At 41.3% G+C, this 15,770-nt stretch overlaps 1 protein-coding gene across 1 annotated transcript in view; it reads right to left on the bottom strand.

Annotated features, from left to right (window-relative positions):
* The window catches only part of COL25A1 (collagen type XXV alpha 1 chain), a 400,933-nt gene that overhangs the window by 63,057 nt on the left and 322,106 nt on the right, over window positions 1-15,770 (bottom strand). Inside the window, exons 15-17 of the mRNA XM_084756859.1 lie at window positions 10,580-10,612; window positions 10,140-10,175; window positions 4,304-4,348 (exon numbers count right to left, since the gene is read on the bottom strand). Coding sequence (XP_084612985.1) covers window positions 4,304-4,348; window positions 10,140-10,175; window positions 10,580-10,612 — 114 coding nt within the window. The remainder of the gene's footprint in view (window positions 1-4,303; window positions 4,349-10,139; window positions 10,176-10,579; window positions 10,613-15,770) is intronic.

The raw sequence follows: 15,770 nt of genomic DNA, 5'->3' as shown, positions 1-15,770 counted from the left end.
ACATCGGTTGGAGGGTTAGTATTTAGAGTATACCAAGAACTAAAACAAAACGAAACCCCTAAACATCAAGAAAACTAACAACCCTATTTAAAACGGGGCAAGGAACCAAACAGAGTTCCCAGAAGAAGAAAGACAAATGGCAGAGACTTAAGTTTTTTAAACTGTTCAACATGCTTAGCTTTGTAATGGAAATGTAAATTAAAACGAAGTTGAGACTTTTATCTTTTCCTAGCCAGAATGGTTAAGATAAAAAGAAAATTTAAAAAAAAATGTTTTTATGGATATAGGAAATGGGCAACACTTATTCACTGCTGGGGGGACTGCAAACTGGTGCAGCCACTGTGGAAGTCAGTGTGGAGATTCTTCCAAAAGCTGGAAGTGAATCTACTAATGATGCTGCTCCACCCCCCGTAGGCATGTTTTCCCCAAAGGACTCTATAGTCCACTATAGAGATACTTGCTCACACGTGTTCACTGCGGCGCCATTCACAGTAGCCAGGAAATGCAAAGAGTCTAGATGTCTATCAACAGATAATGGACAATGAAAACGTGGCACATTTACATGGTGTAAAATTATTCAGCCATCAGGAAAAACAAATTTATGAAACTCTTAGGTAAGTGGATGGGGCTGGAAACAATCACTCTGAGTGAGGTAACACAGGCCCGGAAAGACAAACATCATTATGAGATGTGTCAAGCTGTCTTTTTGCTTTATCCCAAGTACAGTGAGGAAGGAGAGTGCTCACAGTGACATCCTCAAGTCACTGTACACCCTTGCCTCTTGCTCCAGAATACACCCAGGCAATAGGGAAAAATGGGCGACCTTACTGCTCTTAGAGGTTCCTTTCCTTCATCCCTTTAGTGGAGGATCCATACTTTTTAACGATATAGAGTATAACTAGATGAATTTTCTACAGGTTAAAATTATTTACACGAGGAACCGCTGTATTGAGCTGGTGCACAAGTAATGGTTCCAATGTTCTGAGCTGTCCCAAGAGAAAGAGAAACAACAGCCATTCACTATGTGCTGGGTGATGTTTCCAGAGCTATGCATATACTCCACACATTCATCAATTCATTCTCACAACAGAGCTCTGCGCTGGGGCCACTGTTGGTTCTCGTGAGAAAACTGGAGCACAGAGAGATCACAGAGCTTGCCCTGAGCCACAGCACTGGTGAGGGCTTTGTTGCTGGACAATGTTGCTTATTTCTGAGGGAAATGGAAGCACAAGAATTGGCTAAACAATATATATATATATATTTTTTTTTTCAAAATAAGTGTTGAGAATAAGAATTTCAAAAATAACAACTTAGAATACTGCCTTATCTGATATCAGAAAAGGTAGGCACAATAGCTTTTATCCACTAACATACTTGTGGAGGAAAAGAGAAACTCCAACATTTTTGAAAGCTTGTTCATAAAACCCACTCTCTAAGCTCAAATCTTATTCCAGAAGATCAATTTCTGCATGGTACATTGTACATAATTTAATTTTCCCAGTTGAACATCTTGACACTCTATGAACCATGAATGCATGAAATAGGAATTCCAAATGCCTTCCACATGGCGAGAGGGAGGGCTTTCAAATGCTGCGGGAAGCTCAGAACAGTTTGAAATGAAGTCATGCCTGGTCTTAGTGACTTCCCTTACGTATGCCTACAGTATTAGCACTTTTCTCAGAGTGGGACACTGAGGTGACAGATAGATGAGTCTGCTGTCTGTATTTAGGCCCTTGGTTCATTTCCTGAGAGCTGTGGAAGGCATGTGGGGGCTCATTAAGTTTCCAACTATTCCCCGAAGGCAACAGGTGGCGAGGCAAAGCTACCCCGGTATGTAATGGCTGTTTCCTCAGTGCCTTAGACATAACGGATGGCATGTGCATGCTCTCCGTGGTAGATAAGTAAGACACAAGTGGCAACCGGAAATAGTTCCAAAGCACAAACAAACACACAGGTCTAAGGTCACGACTGATGTTTTTGTTACCGCGCGTCTTATAGTCACCTGTAAGGGTTTCGATTCTTAGATCCTGCTAATAACTTAAACTATGAAATGAGAATTAAGTGTCCTGTGGTTTGCCACCTTAGCAGAAATGAAGCAAATTAATGAAGTTAATGAAGTGACATCACAAAATTTTAAGTCTACTTTGATGTATGTATGATGAATACTAACTGCCCTAATGTGTTCCTTTTCGTTTTGTTTTATTTTGTTTTCAGACAGGGTTTCTCTGTGTAGCCCTGGCTGTCCTGGATTCACTTTGTAGACCAGGCTGGCCTCTGAATCACAGAGATTCACCTGCCTCTGCCTCCCAAAGTGCTGGGATTAAAGGCGTGTGTTACCACACCTGGCTCCTTAATGTCTTCTTAAATTGTCTTTTTCTCCAAAATTATTTACTTATAGTTAACACTACATTTTAAGGAAAGCTTATTTTTTACTTGAATTAGAGTGAGAAACCAAGGTTATTAAACTGAAAGTTAGAGCTTATGATTTTTCCCAAGTACTGGACAGTGACCCTAGCATGGTCCCATCAGCATATAGAGAAACACCCAGTGAATAACAAAGAGCTCTTGTCAACTGTCAGCTTCTTCTCAGTGCAGTCACTTGTCAGGGACAGGAGGACAGCATCAGGGCCACACCATCTCAACAAAGTATTTCTAGCACTTTCTCAGGCCGGGGGAACTCAAGCACTTCCTGGAGGTGACAACTTATAATTAACCCTCCCAACCTGAGAGTTCATGATCTTCTGAACAGGTCATGGGTGACTAGGGGGAAAGGCCAAGAGTCAGTGTAGACATATAACACTGAGGTAAGACAATGATACCAAATACAGCAGCTACAGAAAGCATTTACGTCTATGTATCTATCTGTATTGCATTATAATGCTTTCATTCGCACCACTTTTGACCAAGAAGAGTGTCTAAAGCCCAGGAGACGGGACAAGCAGATTTCAGAGCATTGAGGCTCTTCTGAGCTGAGTCTGTACCCTGACAAGCCAGGGCTCTTAACTGTAGGGACTTTCCTGTCCTTCCAATGTCCTTTGTCTCACATGTCTTCATTATGATTTGTTATGCCACCAGGCTCTAATTAACAACCAGAAACACGTCCTGAAGTCATTAAAACATTTTATGACCTTGTCATTTATTTTAAAAAGCTGTCATTTTTTAATGCATTGAAGTTACTAAAGAACTGACATAAATTAACCCCGTAATGTGAGCTCTCATATCAAGTTAGGGTGTTATTCCTGCTAAGCAGTGGGTGATAGGGAAGAAGTGACTTTGACTCTACAGCAAACATTTCTTTAGAGTACACTTTCTACCTAAAAGTCAGACTAAAGCACACATCAAAGACAATATGAACTTTTTATGATAATCTGGAAACAGCCAACAAACAGTAGAACCAGAATTTCTGAGTGACAAGTTAGAAAAAATAGTTTTTTTCTGTGTATTTATCATCTATAAATATTATAAAAAACTATCAGACTTTCAGTACTTGTAGAATCATACTAACTTCAGTTAACACACTATAAAATAGCACGTAGAACTGATAAGAACAGTCACTGTAGAATGAAAAATGTACTGACACTGTCATCCCATCACTTTGGTGTGTGTGTGTGTGCGTGTGTGTGTGTGTGTGTGTGTGTGTGTAGTGGATTTGAAGGAATAACAATAGGTAGGATTAAACCTTATAGCTGATCTGGGAAAAGTCTTAAAAAAATCACTTAGCATTTTAAGGGCCTGAAGAATTTTTAAATCTTAAAACAATGTTTTAATCCTGAGCTTTAAGCATTATTGGAACAGACACACACAGAGGTGATGTGGAAGGTACATACGTTGGGTCAAAACGTTTTAACAATGTGGTCTCTGTTTCTCAGTGAGAGTGACTGACAGGAGGCGGAGGCATGGCATCTTAGAGGGGGGTTATTACACTGCTGAAGCAGATGCATGGCTGCCCAAGTGTCTGATTGACAGGGATGCTAAGATGAATTCTGATCAAAGTATGATGGGATCTTAGGAATGAAGTTGAAAGTTAAAGAGATATTCTGTCTAGATTTTTAAAATCTTGCATGATTTCACTTGAAATGTAACCTACTTTTATCTAGGGGCATAATAGAGCCAACAGTGAAATGTAAAGTTTGGGTGGCAATGGACAACTTTTAACACCCATGTTCAACTTTCAACTTAAAAACCAATCAACTGAAACAACTTCAGAACAGTTAATGGCTGGTATTCACTTTTTTCTCTGTTTTCCTCCAGTGTAGGCGACTCGTAATGATAGGTCTATGACATCTGTCAGTGGAGTATTTACCTTTATCCCCGGAAGTCCAGGCAGCCCAGGCAGCCCTGGTTCACCCTACGTAGGAAAATCACATAGCATTACAGAGCAACATTTACTCAGTCACAGTATCAGAGAAAAACATGGCAAATGTCCCAGCTCAACAGTTTCTGCTACTAGAAATATACACAAAGACTGTGTAGGGGTAATTAGTTTGACAAGATTACACAGCTTAGTCAACTCCCCATTCCAGGACTGGCTGACCACTTGGCAGATTTTGAAGATTTTTCCTGCAGTTCACTGCCCAATGGCATCTCTATCAGAAGGCAGGGGAGAGGAGTGGGAGGTGGAAAGACTGTATTTATTATTCCTTTGGCCAAGGATTTATTAGAGCTGCTTGTTTCAATAATGCCCTACTCCAGGGCTCTGTGCACTTAGATAACAGACTGTTGTATGAACAGATGGCCACAGGAAAACAATACACATTAAGCACGCTGCCCACTTAAAAGCATAGTCAGATTTTCTTTTCATTCCTGGAGGATGAGAAGACAAATAAATGGTTAAGAATATACCTCACTCCAGCCTGTATTCCTGACAATTGCTGGGTTAGGGTGACCCTGCTTAGCAGTGTTGGGCTAATGGTACCATGCAGCTGTTCCCGAATACAGGTCAGAGATTAAGTGGTCCGCCCTAGGCAGGCACACTGGAGACAAGCTAAACCTTCTCATTTTCACAGAATTGTCTACGTTATTTTAAGCATAAGAGGTTACATTGCTTTAAAAAGGGTCTTGAAGTGAACTACAAAATAATAAAGGAATTAGGAAAAAATTCATTTGCCATAAAATGTTATCTAGCATCTGTGGAAGTGACACAGAAGGTAAAACAACCAGAGTTTTGTAATGGTCAGTCAGAAAGGTGGCAATCATTTTTACAGAGGAAGAGGATTCAGGAAGGTGGGAGGAGGAAAGGAGAGGGAGGGAGGAAGGAGGAGGGGGGGAGAGGTGAGAGGGGAGGGGGAGGGGAAGGCATGTTTAGCCTAAATGCTTCTATAATCTTTAATTATTAACTAATTCTATTATTATCATTGTGCTTGTGCACATGTCTGCTATAGCTCATGTGTGAAAGTCAGAGGACGCTTTTGTGGCTTTGGTTTTTTTTTTCTGTCCACATTTGTGTGGGTTCTGAGGGTCCAGTTCAGGTTATAAGGCAAAACGTTTTGATTGCTGAGCCATTGTGCTCGCCCTTGAATAATCCTTAACTCAAGGAAAACCTACTAAGAACAATTGAATCTTCCCTCTCAACTATCAGCCCTTCCAGATGATAAAGATCTAGAATTTGTTCTGGTATTATAATATTAAGCCTTTAGATGTTTTATTACTATAAGATATTTATATTTTATTAATGGAGAGGGGATGGCTCTCTTGATACTTCTTAAAGGTACTTCAGGGATGTCAGAAAAACAACACTCTGTGTATTATAAATAAGACCACAATGAAGTTAGACTAAAGGAGCAAGAAATACTAACTTGCTTATTAGCCCATCCCAAGACCACATGTCTAGGTATACTAAACTGCACATAGTTACAGCACTGCACATTGCCTTTCTGTTTTATCTTCTCTCTTACCATTTAACCAGGAACATTAAGAGGACCTAATAGAAAGGGCTTGGATACAAATTTTACTGAAAGTTATCTTTCACTTTAAAAAAAAAACTATGAGGCTTTTGGAAACAGTAAACTGCAAATATATATATATATATTTACAACCAGTAATACTTGAGATTTTTTTTTAAAGTCTTCCCAAACTCTTGTGATGATATCTCATCTGAAGCATGTATTGGAATAAATAGGTTATAATATTATCTTCCAATAAGAATCTTCACCATTCCTTCTCTACTAACTTAAAAGGATCACATAAGTACTTTAAAGAAATAATTTACATGTATATATGATCAATATATAAAATATTTTTTAATGAGGAAAATGTATATATTTTACATGATAACATATAAGATAATGAAATGTTAAATGCTGAATATTCAACCTTTCTTTATACACACACACACATATACACACACATACACAGATATGGTTGTTCATAAATGTATATTTTAGGTAAATACTTTACATACTCATATTTCTATAGTGTTGAGTGTTTGTGACTTTTACCTTTCCATGTTTATATTTACTTCCAGTCCTTAGCTAACATAATGACAGATATAATATCATTAATGTTACCCTTATGGAACACTTTACAGTTTTAGTAAGATATTTCTTTCTGCAGAATTTGTCATCATGGAGAGCTTACCTACCAACTAAGAAAAAAGCGTTTACGTAATCTTGCCATCCGTGACTCAGGCGAATGTGTTAGACGTGAGTCATAATTAAGAGTCAGTTTGTGTAGGCTGCAGAGATGGCTCACAGGTTAAGCGCACTGGTTGTTGTTCCAAAGGTCCTGAGTTAAATTCCCAGAAACCACATGGTGGCTCCTAACTATCTATAGTGAGCTCTGATGCCCTCTTCTGGCTTGCAGGCATAGATGTAGGCAGAGTACTGTATTAAAAAACAAAAACTTTAAGCCAGGCACGGTGGCACATGCTTGTAATACCAGCACTCAGGGGAGGCAGAGGCAAGTGGGTCTCTGTGAAGAGAAACCCTATCTGGAAAAAAAAAAGGTAGCCTTGTTCCTTTATCTAGAGACTCCTTGCTGGGGAGTTTCAACTGCACACAGCTACACTGTATTTCTGATTTTATTATTTTTCCCCTTTAACTCTTCATCCTCCAGCCTGAGAGATTCTTACACCTGGGACTCTGATAGAGTGGTGCTGGGTTTCTACAGAGAGAGCCCTTTGGTAAGGGCCCCTTCTGGTGGGGAATCAAGTGATTTACTCCCTCAGAGCTACACTGCATACTTTTAAGAAAGGTCAGGAAGGCAGTAGCTGTGATGAAACACAATCCATGCCTTACAAACCTACAGAGTCCCCAGGAGCCTACGTGTAACCCCAACTCACATATCAGCCACGCTCGCTACTGCTGAAGCTACAAGAGAAACAATGCAATAAAATGAATCCTCTGTTATGGTAGCTATGGACACTGGACAGGATCTCGGGCGGAAGGCTCAGTGCTCAGCTTATGCCATGTTATATTTTGTACCTTTCTGGCAACACCCCTAAGTGCGGAAACCAGTGCATCACTGAACAGCACAGCACAGCTCTGCAGCGGTACGAAAAATGCCACGGATTGACTGTTCACCTGGGTCAGTTTGCCATTTTTGACTCTAAGCAGCAAACATGGAAATACTTTATTTTTAGTGTTAGGGGAATGGCTACCCAAATCTGATACTAGAAAAAGGCAATCATACAATGGTAGAAGGCAAGAGGGTGTCTGAGGGTAGAACCTAAACTAAAATTAATAGAAGGTTGTTGTTTGTTTTAGTTCATTATCAACCTAGACTAAAGCTCCTTCCAATGTAATTTAAATCTAATTTTTGATAAAATGCAAAGGGAACTCAGTGTTTCTCCCTGCAAGCTGTAAATGCTCAGAACGAATCCAAGTTATCTTTATAAAGAATTATAACAATGCAGCATTAGGCCAAGCACCCGAAGGTCAATTTGGTTCTTGTACTATGGAGACAGTGCAGCCAACCCAAGATTACTGCGGCTTGCTTTGGTTTGTGTTTTAGAGATACTTTGTAGGTGGACTCCCCTCCTTTAATAATAAAAAAAAAAAAGATTGCCTATTTGTTTATTCGTGTGTGTGTGTGTGTGTGTGTGTGTGTGTGTGTGTGTGTGTGTGTGTGTAAGCCAGAAGAAATCTTGTGTGATTCATTTCTCTTCTTCTACTACGCGGCTTCTGGAAGCAAGCTTATGCCATCAGGGTTGGCAGCAAGCACCTTTACTCTCTGAGCCATCTCACCAGCCCCCTGCCCCGCTTTGAGGCAGGCTCCTGTAAGGCGGGCAGGTGTTGAAGCCAGGTCTTCCCGCTGCAGCATCCTAAGTGCTGGGTTAGAGGGACATTCCACCATGCCTGGCTCTTGCTGTCATTTCTTTTGGCAAAGCACAAGTTTGGAGGGCAATTTAAACAAAAATCTTTAATTTTTTAAGTCGAAGGTACCCAAACATCCTATCATTTGAGAAGATCAGTTGCTTTTTCAAAGCAAACTAGACCACGGATCTCTACTATTAGCGATCCTAATTCTTTCCTTTGTAAAAGGTCAGAGAGGGTTGCCTGCTATGATCCTCATGAAAAGACGTGAAGGGGACAAAACACTTAGCAGGTCCAGATATTCACCCTTCTCCGTGCCCATGAAGAAGAAGAAGAAGGAGGAGGAGGAGGAGGAGGAGGAGGAGGAGGAGGAGGAGGAGGAGGAGGAGGAGGAGGAGGAGGAGGAGGAGGAGGAAGAAGAAGAAGAAGAAGAAGAAGAAGAAGAAGAAGAAGAAGAAGAAGAAGAAGAAGAAGAAGAAGAAGAAAACAAACCCCACATCTACTGAAAAGTTTGAGCAGTTTCTCAAAGAGAAAAATCAGTGAGGGGAAAGGTATGGCATGTTTGTGGAAGGTTCCCACCACAGAAGGAGCCATGGAGAGAGCACTGTGACTCCTGAGGTTCAGTCCCCAAAGGTGTTTGAAATATCTCACCAGAGCACACAGAAGACTAGTCTGTGATTGGCTGTGTGCATCTGCCGCTAGCAAAGAGACCCGTGAGTTATGCACTCTAGCCTGGAAGAGGAGGACAACAGGCATCACTGCAACCCTTCTATTTAAAACATTCCGTGTGGATTCCTGGATGAAGCCTGGGGTCGGAAGACTGAGGGGCACTCAGAGCAGTACAAGCTGACGAGGTGTGCTGGGTTCTCAGTCTCACCTGGCGTGGAGCTGATGAACCCAAACTCTGAGATTCTCAGTTTCAGGAGAAAAAAATAGTTTATTATTATTATTATTAAATTAGAGAAATGTTTAAAAAATTACGAAAACCTTCTCAAAAATTACTTCCATTCCAACTGCTTAAATGAAAGCTCTCTCAATGACTTCAAAACATCGATGAACTCTCAAATTAAGGTTCCAAATGACTGCAATAGGATTTGTTATCTTTCTCTCTCTCTCTGCTAATGAGGTGCGTTCTATGTCCTCATTCATTTTCTATCTATAACAATCAGCTATCTCTGGACAAAGGCAAGGTCGTGGCTTTAAGGAATTTATCTCATGGCACTCACATTTTCTTTTGTCTCCTACATGAGATTTGGCTGCACTGGGCACTGAAACCCAGATGCTCAGCTGAGAAACTGCTAACATTTGTTTCCTGCCTCAGACTCAAATGGAAAAATGAGTATAAACATGTTCATCACAAGTGATATATTTAATGTATCCACAGCTCGGTTAGTGAAAACGATATGACTAGCGCCGCTAATTAAAATCTAGTTCCTTAAATGAGTTTAGTTTCCATAAGGCTACATTCATGATACAGGCTAGGGTCACATACAAGTCAGCAGGAAAGCACGGACAGTGACAGGAGGAAGAGGAACGTTTAAAGAGAACTGCCTATCATCCTCCATCAAGGCTGTTTAGTGTACGATCATTTCTTCTCATGAGAGGCAGAAACATGCAGATTATCCTCAAGCATGCAAGGCAACTAGCTGGCATTCTAACTCAGTTGGGATTTGTTAGTTGCAGACAGCTGAGGGCATACACAGTTTGCTCTCATACTTTGCTAGGCTTGGCATCAAGACCTTTTAAAACGGGAAGCAACCAGTAACATTGTACAAAGCATGGAAACTGCATCCGCATGCAGTAAACATCTTCGCATTAGTTGGCAATGCTGTGAGATACTGATCATGGCGAGACGCAAAGAACATACCTAAGATAGAGAGATATTACCTTTTGCCCCGGACGACCAGATTCTCCAGGTTCCCCCTGGCCAAAGAGAACAATATATGAAAAGTGCAGTCTTAGAAGAAAATGTGAGCGCTACTAGGTCTTTGGGTAGATTTGCAGTAATGACCCAACCTCCTATTTGATTACGTACACTTGGTGCGCATCATTGTCTTACTCTCTGCTACACTACACATACAGAAATAGCTGTGACCTTCCCTGGTGCTCATATATAAAATTATATTTCTTAGGGACCAAGGAAACATGGGAGAGAAGGAAAGCCCTACTATTAAGGCTGCCTGGGATTTCCCTGTTGGGCTTGGAAGCTGTTGCCAGAGAACTGGACAGAGCTGTAACCATTAATGCTGGTAAAGTGAAGAGAATAAAGAATCGTTAAGTCAAAACCATGATTTCCATGGTACGAACATATGCAAGGCTATAGTTACCTTAATTCCTGCAGCAGATGATCCAGGGTCACCCTGAAATGAAACCAATGTGAGATTAGATCACAACTACTGAGAAAACAGCACAAACACATAGTCAGCCATTCCCCCACTTGGATGCTTAGAAGGACTGACTCTATGACAAATGGGCCTAACTGTGCCCCACAAGACTTTGTACGTCGCCAGGTCCAGCCATTATATGGTAACAGCATACAAGAGAAGCCATACCCTGCTTAAGGGCATGGGTCTACTTAGAATGCAAAACATGTAGAGACCACACCTCCTGAAATAAGCAAAATACAAACACGAAGCTATTTCCTTAACAGGATGCCAAAGATATATTTCAAAGCAATGAATTATAATTTAGAGACTTGAAATTTTTGGTTTTCTTAGCCTCTGGGATTTATTAATGTCACTGGCTATCATTTACAGGGAGTTCCTGCTCTTCTTGGTCTTTGGAAGGTCAAGGTTCAACAGATGAAGTCAAGGGGTTAATGATGTCGAGCTGCAAAAGTCACGCTGCAGGCGGGCTTGTTTCCGTCACGAAGCACAAGCATGCCTTTTCCTGCTTTACACTCATTGCACCATAACTCGGTCACCGGGAAGTCACAGGATGATGAATGACTTGTGGGTAATGGGAGTATATGGAGGGGCTAACAAATTCTTGAGACAGGATCTGACTTTTAACTTTTTAAAAAGACACCAAGAAACAGTTTATTCTGGAGCCATTTAGAGTGACCATGACCCAGGAGGACAGATAGAGGGCACCCCAAATTTCATGTTCCAGTGTGCAAAGAGTTTCATGAAGTGTGATAGTTTTACAGACTAAAGAAAGTCATAAATCAAGGCAAGTTTAAAATACATTGGTGGGTACATCAGAGAGGTGGTTACAGTAAGATGAGGGAAGCTTTTCTAAATGGCCAAAGATGCTATCTGATGATGTTCTTAGCGTTTGGGTTGGTTCAAGGTCTGCTGAGTGAATAGGTTCCAAAAGGTTTTTATCTGTTAGTCACGGGATGTTAGTTCTGATACGGAGGTGGATAAAGGGATGCCTATTCGGGGTGGGGGGGGCAGGGAGGGGAATCTGGCTTTTTAAAAGAGACTGTGTTTGTCCAGGTTTCAAGGAAGATGACTCCACTCCTAGGAACCAGTGCCGACAGGAGCATGGGGGCGGGGGCGGGGGGGGGGGAAGAGGTGAGACTGTTACTTTTTTGTTAATGAGACAGCAAAGGACCTAGATTCTCAATCTCACTCTAGCCTTCTCCATCCTATGAATATGCATGAAGGAAAAAGAAAAGGAGGAGGCTTGGCCATTCCGACTGAGTTTCTATTCAAGAAAGTAGAAAGAGGAGGAAACCAGTGCTGAGATTCCCTCAGCACTCATCTGCACAAATACTCAAGCAGCTCCAGAATTTGTTACTGTTAGTCTTGTTCTAGAGGCCAGAAGCTGCTCAACAATATCTCTTACAGACAGACAGACCGATAGACAGACAGTCAGACAGACAAGACACCTCAGGCCCCTGTGCACCAACTGACTGGCATATAGTCCCTTTCATTATTTCTGCTCACATCTTCCCATGATGGTACGTCTCCTGCTTTAGGTCTTGGCTTATATGGCTTTGCCAATTCATCCCACATGTGGCCCACTGTGAGCACACACCTTACTGTGTAGCTTCAAGCTCTGTTTGTGTCTTGTACAGATTGTGTTATGATTGCCTGTTGATGTTGCCTGCATGCTCATCGTTTGTCCTGTCAGCAGACAGCCAGCTGCATGTGGACAGACCCTGCCTCTACTTGCATTCTGTGTCTGACCACAGTATATGCTCACCACACACATGGTGAATGAGTGAATGCCTGTCTAAAACCAATTTTTAAAAAAATTGGGTCAGCAGTCAAGGATCAAAATGAAAAAGGCTTTTAAGAAGGGGGAAAAGGGGGCTTAGGAAGGAGAAGGAAACAGTAAATTTAGTTTGTTGAGGAAAGAAGTACACATGTGAATTTCTCTGACATCTGTAATTGCCATTACCCAGGGAAAAAATTAAAATGTGGCTAAACAAAGAAGTGGACTCTAAATGTTGTATGGATAAGTCTCTTCCCAGCCATTAACATTCAAATGAGTTCCAAATGGGGGGTGTGAAATAAATGCAGCGAAGACAATAATACTTGCTGCTATTCCTTTTCCACTAAGTCTGGGAGCTATCAACATTAATGAACCAGTTTGCAATATTTTGCACACTATGACCTTTGTATTAATAAAGGCAATTTGACTTTGCAAAACTCCTTCTGTATCATTTATACTTTAAACCCCATGCAACCAGGAAGGCATTGCCACTTCCACTTAGTGGATAAGGAAATCAAAGCAGCTACAAGTGAAGAGAATTATGAGATTTCTCAATTGTACTTCCATGTTTGTTCTTTTTATTAGAATAGAAAAAGATTGTTGGCGTCTATCATTTTGGCAATGGACCATAAAAGCTAGAGAAAATGTCTAAATGGAAGGTAGTTGCTTGTATTAACCTTTTCTCTCTCAGCATTTTAATGCAAAGTGTTTGGCTAACCGAGAGAATAAAGTCTAGGTTTTGTTCTCACAGAAAGCAGATGGGAAGGCAAGGTCCAGCGGGCAAAAGGCTAGTTTACTTGTGGAAATCCGAGGGGCTCCATTTGATGGACAACTCATAATCATAGTCTCTCTTTTTAAAGATACAGAACTGTGAAATCTCCAGGAACTGCTGTAACTTTTAAGAGCAAGGCAGCTGCTAGAAGGTGTAATAGTCTGAGTAGCTAAAATTAGTCCGTGGATGCTTATAATCCTATCCCCAACATGAAAGTAGGAAACGGCACTCTGGTATGTAGACTTACATACATGCCTAGCTTCATTAGCCCATGGGTAACCCACAGATGGAGGAGTTTGGTAAGACAAATGAATTTGACTTTACTGGGATTTGTTTTGTTTTGTTTGAGAAAGGGCCTCACTTTATAGACCAGACTGGCCTCGAACTCGCAGGGCTCTGCCTGCCTCTGCCTTCCATGTGCTGGGATTAAAGGTGTGCGCCACTATTCCCAGGAGCTTTATTTTGCTTTCAGCCACGTACTAGTTTTGTATGTGATTATTTTCAAGCACGGTACTCAGCAAGTAGTAAAATATGCATACGTCAATAAAGACAGAATGAACAAATGCAGGTTTATAGAAACCTTCTGCCCATTCAATGAAAATAGGAAGTTGTTCAATATGTCCAAAAAATAAGATTTTTCCAAATAGCATTTATTGTTTTATAACAATGTTCTAGGAACTTGGATTAGCAAGTAGGACTGGAGCAGAATGGCAACATTAGATTTTTGGTTTGATTTTGGGGACAAAGGATGGAATTTTATGGCTTAAAGATGCTGTGCTCGGGTGTCATGGTGACAAGGGGTAAAGCCGTGACGGTTAGTTTTGTCAGTTTGACAACATAGAAGCCCTTGGTAAAGGAGCTTCAATGACAAATTGTTTAGGTGAGGTAGGGTTTCCTTAAGTGGGTTAACTGAGGTAGAATGACCCACCCTGAAGGCAGGGAGCACCGTTTCATGGGCTAAGCCTTGCATGAAGTGAGCAGGAGAGACAAGAGTCAGCACACTCGTGCACATGCTAATCCACCACTCCCTGCTCTTGACCGCACGTGGACTGTGACCAGCTGCTTCAAGCCTTGATCTCCCACAGGGACGGGCTATAACTTCAAACTAGGAGCCTAATAAACCCATTCTTCCTTACGTTGCCTTTGTCAGGGGATTTTATCACACTAACTAGAAACTGAATTAGACAGTGTCCCTATGGGTTTGAGTTTGTTTGCTCCTCTTTTTAAGTGAGCTCAGTGTCCAGTTAATAAATGAGTAGATTACAGGGCACTGTTCAGGAATACAGGGGGTGACCTAAGCAGTTTAGGAGACTAAAAAGTGTCCCTGGGGAAAACGATGTGTAAATCCAAACCTCCGAGGATTGAAGAGTGAACAAAACTAGACGATGGAGCCTTGAAGATGAGGATCTGGGAGGCGGTAGGCAGGAAGCAGACATTAGATGAAGGATGGCATGGGCAGGATTAGAGAGGACCAGGTGCTGACCGCCCCGGAGTCTCCCGTAAGACAGGCCTCCAGGTGTGGTTGTAAGACAGGTTGGTTGGTAAGCGCAAATATGATAAGCCCCGTGAAAGGCCAGAAGCTTGAGTCCAAGATGCTAATCAAGGACGCAGCACATTCCCAAGAATGGAAGCTATGGCAGCAAAGGAAAAGAAGAAACAGGCTGCTTGTGTGTGCCAGGAAAGACGGGACCCTGGACTCGGCAGATAACACCTGCACAAGGTCCTGCAGTGTGGTCCCATGCTTCAGTAAGCTGTACAGACACCTACTTGCAGTGGATAAGAAAGCCATTTCAACATTTGTGGGCAGAATTAACACTGCAAAGAGCAGAGTACGGAGCCTCCATAGACACTTCCCAGGTGATTGAAGTCGGTCTTTGGAGGGTTATTCTTAAGTTGAGTGTACTGGCTTGCTGGCCACATAGAAGCCCTGGTCCAGCCAGTGGTTTTTTTTTTTTTTTTTTTTTTAATAGTTCCCAGCATTTCCAGATGACCAGTCTGGAAAGGCTCAGATCACTTTACCATTCGAATGTGCTGAGTTGGATCAAAAGGAGGAAAAAAAAAATCCATTAAAGTGAATCAGTCAATGACGTAATTTACTACATCAATAGCAGAAAAGCAGCTTGTTTTTTAACCCCTCAAAGTTGCAAAGTGATGAATGAGTTTCACATACTGAAGACAAAGGCCACAAGGAGAGTGTTTCTAACATGCTGGAAACAAATTATACGACAGGAGCAGGAAATGTTTAAAAAACACATCAAAAATTATATTCCAATCACTGCATTCTTGAGACGAATGCTGCGGGTCAGATTACATATTATACACACTACAGCTTGCTATTTACAATCCCCTGTTTAGACCCATTGAAAGTTTATAGAAATGATTTCCGCTTTAACTGAGGCATTTCTTGTACTTAATTTCAGCAGAGCAATAAAAGTTTTTGATAAAAAAAAAAAAAGAAAGAAAGAAAAAAGAAAGAAAGAAAAAGAAAAACAACCATGTCGTTGATTTCAATTTCCACATGGTAGGAAAAGTTAGCATTTATTGAGAGTTTACGATGTGTGAGTCACTATGGTCACTGATTT

This window comes from Acomys minous, assembly GCF_964271855.1.
Source record: "Acomys minous genome assembly, chromosome: 14".
Taxonomy (NCBI): domain Eukaryota; kingdom Metazoa; phylum Chordata; class Mammalia; order Rodentia; family Muridae; genus Acomys; species Acomys minous.
Note: the sequence above shows the minus strand (reverse complement) of the source record. Positions and strands in the feature narration are given on the sequence as shown.